Here is a 9,273-nt window from a genome sequence, read left to right as displayed (position 1 = left end):
AGTTAGGCGCCCAACGTGGGGCTCGAACCCACGACCCTGAGATTAAGAGTCTCATGCTCTACCGACTGAGCTAGCCGGGCTGCTCAGCCGTAACCCCCGCGGCCACAACCAGCCCTGCGGCCCCCAGGGGGGTGCAGGGTCCCGCAGCGATCGTGGGCAGTAACGGCACCGGGTGCCGGTACCAGGAGCCCGCACCGGGAACCCGCACGGTCCCGGGGAGCAGCCGCTCCCGGCGGGGGTGGGGATGGCCCACGCAAGGTGCGAGGCCGAGGCGTTTGTAAGAGCAAAATGTGCTTGTGTGAAGGTGAGAAACATTCAAAAAGAAGGGGGGGGGGGGGGAAGGAAAAGACCACCTGTTTCTGCCCGGTTTCGAACCGGGGACCTTTCGCGTGTGAGGCGAACGTGATAACCACTACACTACAGAAACGCGGTGCGCGGTAGGCGGCTCCGCAGGGCTACAGCTGTTCAGCCCCCTCCGGTGCGCTGGGCACCGAGGGCCGGAGCCTCACCGGGGGCTCCGGGGCTCCGGCGGAGGGAAAAGTCCGGTGGGGTAGCAAAAAAAAGACATGGGGGGGGGGGTGTAAAAATATTTAAGCGCCCAACGTGGGGCTCGAACCCACGACCCTGAGATTAAGAGTCTCATGCTCTACCGACTGAGCTAGCCGGGCGATGTAGGGAGCGCCCGCCCGCCCCTCAGGTGGTGCCCCAGGAGGCCCCGCCCCTACAGCGCCGGTTCCTCCCTCCTCTACAGACCTCCAAGAGCAACGAGGCGGAGGGGTAGACAAGTCCGCCGCCGGGCGGCGACGGAGACCACAGAGAATACGAGGTGGCCGCCGCCTCTGTTGTCCCCGCCTCCCTCCGCGCTGAATGTACGGGAGCAACGCGGGCGGCGGAGGCAGCGGGGCCGGGGGGCGGTTAAAACGGCCCAGCTCGTTTCCGCCCACCCGGTAACTTAGCAACCCGCCGCCGGTGCCTTGTGCGGCAACTTCCGGTCAGGTGATGATAAAGAGGCGGGGTTTACAGCGGGGAGGGCCGGAAAGCGGAAGCGCTGCGGTGTTTCCCGTCTGTTGGCGGAGCTCGCACCATAGAGAGTCAGCGGCGGTTGGCGGTGGGAGAGCGGATAGAACGTCTTCCCCCGGGCCGGGGTCGGCGGGGCGGTACCGGGGAAGCGGCCTAACGGGGGCGGCACTTCCGGGTCCCGTTGGGCTGAGGCCGGAGCCAGCCCCGGCGGTGGGGATCACTGTGGGGAGCGGTGAGGCCTAGAGCCTGTCCCCGCGGAGTGTGTGGGGAAGCCGTTGTTTGGGAGAGGAGCGAGGCCTCCACCGGAGCCCGGTTGGGCCCTGGTGGTGGTGTGGGGAGCAGGGCCAGGCCCGGTGGTGGTGGTGGGGGACCGGGGGAGGGCAGGAACGGGGCCGGCCCCCGGTTTTGGGGGACAAAACGAAGCTATAGCAGGGGGTAGAGCAGTGCCTGGCCCTGGAGGGGGGGTGGGAAGGGGGTTTGAAAGAGGAAGCGACACCCCAAAGCTTTGGTGACACCTGGGAGGCAACTGGCCACCCTTCCGTGTTCGAGCTGGTGCTGACCCCAGCGCAGGGAGCACCTGGGGGCCAAGAGGGAGCTCAGGGCTCTGCGAGGAAGAGGAGGATTAATCAGCCCCCTCCCCATGGCAGCCACAGCAGTTTTAGGAGACGGGGTCCCTTCAGGGGGCTCCAGTGGGCGGCTGAACCCGGTGGAGACGCTGCAAGAGGAAGCCATTTGTGCCATTTGCTTGGACTATTTTGTGGACCCGGTTTCCATCGGTTGCGGGCACAATTTCTGCCGCGTCTGCATCTCGCAGCTGTGGGGCGGCGAGGCTGAGTACGAGGTGGACCCCGGGGCAGCAGCGGCAGTGGGCGGCGGAGAGGTGGGGATGGGCGACGTGCTGGAAGAGGATCTGGAGGATGAGGAGGATGAGCTGGATGAAGATGAGCTGGATGTGGAGCAGGAGGAGGAGGAGGAGGATGGCGGTGCGGAGGAGGAGGAAGACGACATGTGGAGCGAGGAAGAAGACGACACCGACCTGTGGGAAGATCCTGTGGAGGAGGACATGTGGGACGGTGGGGTCGGGGGAGAGCTTTACTTTGGGGACGAGGACTATGATGAGGATGTGATGGAGGAGGATGTGGAGGAAGAAGAGGAGGTGGAAGAGGAGGAAGAAGAGGTGCAGACACCTCCTCCCCCTGTCCTGACCACACGGCCTCGGCGCCTCCAGACCTTCACCTGCCCGCAATGTCGAAAAACCTTTTTCCAGAGGAATTTCCGACCCAACCTTCAGCTGGCCAACATGGTACAAATCATCCGCCAGCTGCACCCGCACCCCCAGCGCCTTGTGCCGCCTGCCGCTGGTCCCTCGGTTTCGGGAGCCACGGCAGGGGTCCCGGGGGCCCTGGTAGTGGTGGGGGGTCAGGGACCACCGAATCTGTGTGAGAAGCACCAGGAACCCCTCAAACTCTTCTGTGAGGTGGACGAACAAGCCATCTGCGTGGTGTGCAGAGAGTCGCGGAGCCACAAGCATCACAGCGTCGTCCCTCTCGAGGAGGTTGTGCAGGATTACAAGGTACCAGGGTTTTGGGGTCGGGATAACAGGGTGGTTTGGGGGTTTTTTCCTTTTTTTTTTTTTTTTTTGGGGGGGGTGGGAGGGGGGGAAGACAGAGCTGTCGGCACTGGCAGGAGCCGACGGCGTGGGCTGGGTCGTGCTGGCGGCAGGCAGACGGCGTTGCGTGGTTGGAGGCGGCGTACGGGTGGGTCTTGCCTGGCTGGTTCGGCGAGCGGAGAGTTGGGGGGTGGGGGGGGGATGGAACAACACAAACGGACTGCGTGGGTTGGGGTGCAGGAGGCCGGGAAGCCACAAAGCTGGCGGCTCGGTTGGTTTGGATGGGGAGGGTCTGGTTAACCGCAGGGAGGGAGGTTTGGGGACCAGACAGTGATGGTAATGAAAGCAAAGCCGGTTGGATCATGGAGAAATCATCCTGCTGAGGAGCGGATGAGCTCAGCTGGTCCCGCCGGGCTGGTTTTGGGTGAAACCCCTCCGGGCTGCGGCAGGTTGAAACGAGCACCCACGTCGTGCTGGGTTCACACCTTATGCAGCCTTTCCCGAGCGGCTCTTCAGCCTGAGGGTCTTCAGAGACCAGCCCCAAGTCCCCAGCGCCGGAGACCCTTCGTCAGGGGTTTTAACAGGGCAGCTTTGCTGCCTCGAAGGTGTTGCTTCCCACTCAGACACAACTGGGCAGACTGAAACGAAGTACAGCAGGAGGATGGGGGATGATGGTCGCTGAGCCCTTCAGGCTGCTGCTTACCCCGTGTCTCTTGCAGCTTTGGTTTCTCTGCGAGGTCACATCTTACTTTTTGGGGTCTTCTGGAAGAAAGGAGCACAGGTTTTTTTGGTCCCTTTAATATCCAAAGGTGTCTTGGAGGAGTTGCTGACGCACGTGGTCGCATCTCACTTCGTCCTCCCTCGCTAGAAGCTCTCTGGAGCTCTGGCCATGGCTGATGTGTTGGCAGCTCCCATCAGAGATGGTGCCCTTTGAGCCCCTGGAGATTTTTGGGGGGTTGGTAGCCAGGAGGAAGCTTGGGGAGATGGAGGTAGTTTGCGGGGGTGGAAGTACAGCGATGGGGTGTCTCGTCCATGCGTCGGGCTGTTTCATGGTGGGTCGTCAGAGCGTGGCTGGCAGTGCTGTTTGCTCTTGGGATGGCTCAGCTCATTTTTCCCCTTTCCTTTGCTATGGGAAAGATGCTGCAAATACTCGAGGAGGCAGAAAAATTAATTTCTAAAGGGTAGAGCTGTTTGTGAAGGGCAGAGGGAGCGCCTTGGGAGGGTGGCAAGGCAGATGTGGTTGGGTTTTTGGAAATGCCAAAGCTTATTCAGCGCAGGGAATCATGACTGATAAAGCAGGTAGTGGTTTCATCATTGGCTTAAGCTGATCTAGGACCACGCTGCTGCCGAAAGGTGCAGCCTGAAAGGATGGTCTAAGCCTGCCCTAGGTTTGTGCTGAGTTTAGGAGCACAGATCTTTCTGTGGGTCCTGATCCCAACCCAGCGAGACGCATGCGCGACGGCTGGAGCCACGCGTCGAACAGTCTGCACTTGGTGACTCTGGGTCTGGCGTTTGTGGATGTTCCCCAATCCAAGTGGGGCAGGATTTTTGCCTTTCTAATTAAAACCAGCTCCCAGAATGAGCACTTAGAGAAAAAGCAGAAGGGAAGTAGTCTGAAATCTGGGCAGGAGGTTTTGTTCTTAGCCCTGCTGTGGAGTTAGAGACCAAAAGAGGAGAGGAAGGAGGAGATTGCCTGAGTCGGGGATGCCTGAGATACGTTTCTTTCTCTCAGAACAAACTCCAGAGCCACCTGGAGCCGCTAAAGAAGAAGCTGGATGCGGTCCTGAAGCAGAAATCCAACGAGGAGGAGAAGATCACGGAGCTGAGGGTAAGAGCCGGCTGCACAGCACGTGATTCCTTTCCACACTTACTCATTTCCCATTTCTCTGTCTTCCACCTTTCACCCCGCCAAAAAATAATCAACCCTCAGCTAAGGGGGACGCTGAAATGCCAGCGCTGGGAGCATGTGTTGGCCAGAAGTCTGGTGACGGGGATGAGCAGGGAAGCTTTTCCCCCCCTCTGCCTTGAGGATTTGAGCTCTCACGGAGGCATTGCAGTCCCTCTGCTGCAATCGTTGGGATCACAAGGCTGGAATCCATTTCCCTGCTGAATTAGAGCTTAATTGAGGCGGTTTTGTGCCTGAATGTGTTGTGGGAATTGGTAGCCTGGGAGAGAAAACAAACCAGTGTCCTTTGGGTCTGCCACTTGAGCTAAGGATGCCTTTCCTCCCTCTTCCCTTCTCCGCAGGACAAGATGAAGCTGGAGATCAAAGAATTCGAGTCAGACTTCGAGGTGCTGCACCAGTTCCTCATCGGGGAGCAGGTCCTGCTCTTACACCAGCTGGAGGAACGCTACGAGAGCTTGCTGGCCCGTCAGAGTAGCAACATCAGCCAGCTGGAAGAGCAGAGCGCTGCCCTCAGCCGGCTCATCGCCGAGGCGGAGGACAAGAGCAAACAGGACGGGCTGCAACTTCTCAAGGTCTTTTTTTTTATTTTTAATTTCCCCTTATCCCTGAGATGGGAAGAGGGAAAGTTGCCATCAGGGATCCTGGGAGGAGGGTAGGGCCCTGCTGCCATGCTGGGCAAGGCTTCTCCCAGATGATTTTGAGCTCTCCCAAAGAGCTGTAAACTGGAATGATTCATGTAGTTTATCTCTGGACCGTGAACCCTCGCTCAGCTCTGCGCCGGCAGCTGTAGGAACTCCAGCCCGGCGAGGAGATAACGTTAGTAGTGGGAATTAAGCAGAGCTGCCAAGTTGGAAGTGGACCTTACTTCAAAAGGGGTCATCTTCATGGGAGCGTGTCCTTTCCCGATGGCGAGATCCTTCCCCGTCCCTCCGGTCAGGGATCCCGCAACATCTGTGGGACCTCAGGGGAAAAACAGGACACGCTGAGAGATTTGGGGTTTGCTAGGGTGCCTGTAGTAGTGGGAAAAGCCTCTACCGAGGGCTGAATCCATGGGATATGTCTCTCCATGGGATATTCACATCGCCTGACTGCAGGAGGGGTCTCATCCTGCCCGTTGGAGCGGTTGGCTCGTTGCAGCTCAGCACGGTGCTGAGCTGTGGATGCTAAGAGGATTTAGCGTGAGCCACAGTGGGATTGGCTTCAGTCCTCCCTAATCTTTTCTTTCTCCTTCTCCCCACTTCCCACCCGGCTGCTTCCTTTTGCAGGACATCAAAGGCACTTTTATCAGGTCAGTGACTTTCCTTCGGCATTGTCTCGCTGTAAATTGGGGGGGGGGGGTGGTTTGGGGGGTGTTTTTTCCACACAAAACTCTGAGCTTTTGTTTTAAACCCTGTGCGGTGGGAGCTTTTCCAGGCTGGGGTTGGCTAACACAAGGGAAAGCTCAGTCGTACCCGTGGTAGGAACTGCTGGCTGATGGCCTGGTGGGGGATAAATGGGATTTTTGAGGATAACTGGGGACATACAGGAGAGGAAAAAGGCAGGGAAGAGGTGTCGGAATCCCTCATGGCACCTGGCATCCACTTTTTGGGAGCAGAACTGGGTCTGCCCACGCAGACCTCCTGTCCCAGGGAAGCAGGAGCCACTGGTAAGTCTGGAGGGATCATTCCCCACCCCTCCAATCTTTAAATCAGACAAACAGGCGCTCTCCTAAATCAGCTCCGGGTAACGGAGCCGTGTCGGAGCACGGTCGGCTGTCCCCAGTGCTGGGTGCTCCGTCTCTTCCCGGGATTCGGCTGCTTCCTGCGGTCGAGACAGGGTGGGGATCGCTGGCTGTACCAGCGTAACCGGTTCGATCTCTGCCCGGCTCTGGGAGTTTTGGCTGTGCGCAGGGCATCTCGTTTCTCTTGTGTCTTTACCTCCCCACACTGAACCCCCACTTTCTTTCCCCCCCTCCCCGTCTCCTCCGGCAGATGCGAGAACATAAAATTCCAGGAACCCGAGATGGTGCCGGTGGACGTGGGGAAAAAATATCGCAACTACTTTCTGCAGGACGTGGTGATGAGGAAGATGGAGAAAGTCTTCAGTAAAGTCCCTCAAGGTGAGCAAGACCCGGCTCCTCTGCCCAAGGGGACGACGCGGCTTCTCAGTGAGATCTCTCGTGTATCCCCAGCCTCGGTGGGGTTCCCCCTCCAGCTCTGCTTTCCCAGGATTTTTCACCCCATTTTTTTCTGCCAGTCCCCTCAATACTGGCCTCTTCCCTCCCTCTCCACTCCTTGCTCCATCCTTGGATCCGGATTCTCCCCTAATGCGCACCTCTGCTCATCCCAAAAGCAGAGCTGGATCCGGGGTCGCCCTCTGTGCAGGGCTGGGATGGGACTCGACTCAGAGCTAAAAAAGAAATGCAGAGTTGGGGGTGGATCCAAACTTTTAACTGTATCCCAGTCAAAAGCAGTACGGACCCCCACTGGGGGCTATCAGTTATGATAGCCACTGGTGCTGCAGGTATGCACGTGGGTGAGGATTTGGGGTTGGGAACTAAGAGGAGGCTGGGGGGAAAAAAAAATCTTGGGATTGGGATGTATGGAAAGGTGAGCCGTGACCCCGTAACGTCCCCGTCTCCCTTGCAGCCGACGTCACGCTGGACCCCGACACAGCCCACCCTCGCCTGAGCCTCTCCCTGGACCGACGCAGCGTCAAGCTGGGCGAACGGCGTCAGGATCTGCCGGACAACCCCAAACGTTTCGATTCGGATTATTGCGTGCTGGGTTCCCAGGGTTTCACCACCGGTCGTCACTACTGGGAGGTAGAGGTGGGAGGTCGACGAGGTTGGGCAGTGGGCGCAGCCCGCGAAACGGCTCGTCGCAAAGAAAAAACGGTGGGTCCTCACCAAAAACGAGAAATTTGGTGCGTTGGCACCAACGGGAAGAAGTACCAGGCGTTGACGGCCACGGAGCAGACGGCCCTGTCGCCCAGCGAACGGCCCCGACGCTTCGGCGTCTACCTGGACTACGAACGGGGTCAACTCTGCTTCTACAATGCTGAAAGCATGACCCACATCCACACCTTCAACGCCTCCTTCCACGAGCGCATTTTCCCTTTCTTTCGCATCTTAGCCAAGGGCACCCGCATCAAAATCTGTGCCTGACCGGCCGTCCCCCACCCTCCCCGCCGGCCGCCTCTACCCGCGCCGGATCCGGCCTCACCCTGGGATCCGGCCTTGCACACGGCCACGCTCTTCCCGCCCCCCCTCAAATCCCTCGGATTCTGTTTTGGGATCCAACGCTGCACTTGTCTTCTTGCACCTGCTTGCTCACAAGACCCCTTCCCTCGACCTCCTGCCAGCTCTTTCCTCCCCGGGATCTCGCTGCCGCCACGCCGATCCGAAGCTGGTTTTGTTTGGAATAAGGAAGGATCCGCCTCGGGAGGCATTTTCGCTTTGGCTGTCGCCGCTAGGAGCTCCTCTCTCCCTTTTTGAAGCTTTCCAGCGTGTTCTCCACCCGCGTTGTGCCCATGGTTGAGTTTTTGAGGCGCGTTTTTGGCTCTTCTTCGGACGCGGAGCTCGAGCCTTCGGGGGAGGATCCGCATGGCCAGGAGCGACTTGGCTTCTTCAAACTCCCGTACTCATCTTCCCAACCTCATCGGCTTTTGTATCCCGGTTGCGCCAAGGTGCCTGGATTTCTTGGGACGCATCTTCAGACCCCAGCTGGTGTTTGGACCCAGAGTTGAACCCGCTTTAACCTGCCATCTTGTTCTTTCCTTGCCTTCCCTGTCATTTTTTGGGGCGGGGGTGATGCGTCTCAGATCTCCTAACCGCGCCCCCACCCCAGTCCCTTTGTAACCGTTTCTTGTGGGCCTGGCACTTTATCGGGGGCCGAGGAGGGTGCAAAAAGCTGGTTTCCTCCTCCAGAGTCGGCGCATCCCGGCAGTGGGGGCAGGAACCGGCCTCCCGTTTCCCCTTGCAGCTTGAGAGCTCTCCGAGATGGGGATATTTATTTTCTCCCCGCCACCCCCTTATTTTTTTTCTCAGCTGTTGTTGAGTTTCCAGCTGAATCCTGTCCCACTCGAGAGACTCTGACCGCACCGGTTGTGTTTTCTTCTATTTTTTTTTTTGTTGGTGGATTGGTATTTTTTTTTTCCTGTTGGCATTACAGAGCTAGTTCAAAATATTTTTGGCTAAAATGAGAATTAAATGGAGATTTAGTTTTATGAAATGTCAAGAAATAATAATAATAATAAAGAATAAGGTTGTAAACCCGAGTCTCCGGCTTATTGAGATCCCGGTGGCGGCCTGAAAGATCTGGGAGCCGTTTCCAAACAAGCCTGGCTTAAATTGCGCACGAGAATTGGGGGCTGGGTCCCCCGTGGCCTGCCTGGCCTTGCTCTTACAGAATCACCCGTGAGCCTCTGGGTAAACAGATCCGCTTTAAATCATGCCTCGTTAATCTTGACCTAATCCTTCCAAATTAGATTAGGTCAGGCTCAAAGCTGTGTGTCCACATCCCTTCCTAAAGCAGCCAACTCACTCTTAATTCACCTAAAGAGCCTGTCATGGGCAGCATCCAATGGCCGAGCTGGCGCTGCCAAGGGCCCGAAGTCCCTTCTGGCTCGGTGACATGGGTGATTTGTGGCTCTGCCAGCCAGGAAAAGTGCAAAAAAAAAAAAAAGTCCTTAATCTGCAGAAAATGACTTGGTTTTGTATGGACTCTCTGCCTGGAAGTTGAGAGGCTCCCTGTTAATG

At 57.9% G+C, this 9,273-nt stretch overlaps 1 protein-coding gene and 3 non-coding genes across 4 annotated transcripts; 1 reads left to right on the top strand and 3 right to left on the bottom strand.

The window, feature by feature from the left end:
- Positions 1 to 7: 7 nt before the first annotated feature.
- On the bottom strand, positions 8 to 80 carry TRNAK-CUU (transfer RNA lysine (anticodon CUU)). Its single transcript has one exon. It is a non-coding gene; the product is annotated as a tRNA-Lys (tRNA).
- Positions 81 to 354: 274 nt separating this feature from the next.
- On the bottom strand, positions 355 to 427 carry TRNAV-CAC (transfer RNA valine (anticodon CAC)). The gene has a single exon. It is a non-coding gene; the product is annotated as a tRNA-Val (tRNA).
- A 168-nt stretch (positions 428 to 595) lies between these two features.
- On the bottom strand, positions 596 to 668 carry TRNAK-CUU (transfer RNA lysine (anticodon CUU)). The gene has a single exon. It is a non-coding gene; the product is annotated as a tRNA-Lys (tRNA).
- Positions 669 to 1,459: 791 nt separating this feature from the next.
- On the top strand, positions 1,460 to 8,792 carry TRIM41 (tripartite motif containing 41). Its single transcript, XM_075076459.1, has 6 exons — positions 1,460 to 2,593; positions 4,362 to 4,457; positions 4,877 to 5,107; positions 5,801 to 5,823; positions 6,506 to 6,633; positions 7,163 to 8,792. Exons 1-6 carry the CDS (start codon positions 1,661 to 1,663, stop codon positions 7,678 to 7,680), a joined length of 1,929 nt encoding a protein of 642 aa, XP_074932560.1. The 5' UTR covers positions 1,460 to 1,660; the 3' UTR covers positions 7,681 to 8,792.
- Positions 8,793 to 9,273: the final 481 nt, after the last annotated feature.

This window comes from Phalacrocorax aristotelis, chromosome 31 (genome assembly GCF_949628215.1).
Source record: "Phalacrocorax aristotelis chromosome 31, bGulAri2.1, whole genome shotgun sequence".
Taxonomy (NCBI): domain Eukaryota; kingdom Metazoa; phylum Chordata; class Aves; order Suliformes; family Phalacrocoracidae; genus Phalacrocorax; species Phalacrocorax aristotelis.
This window is presented reverse-complemented; position numbering and strand designations above follow the sequence as displayed.

Coding starts and splice junctions, on each gene's coding strand:
- TRIM41 (XM_075076459.1), top strand. CDS start 1,661: ATGGCAGCCACAGCAGTTTTAGGAGACGGGGTCCCTTCAGGGGGCTCC. Junction 5,108..5,800: donor ACGGGCTGCAACTTCTCAAG/GTCTTTTTTTTT, acceptor TTCCTTTTGCAG/GACATCAAAGGCACTTTTAT. Junction 5,824..6,505: donor ATCAAAGGCACTTTTATCAG/GTCAGTGACTTT, acceptor CTCCTCCGGCAG/ATGCGAGAACATAAAATTCC.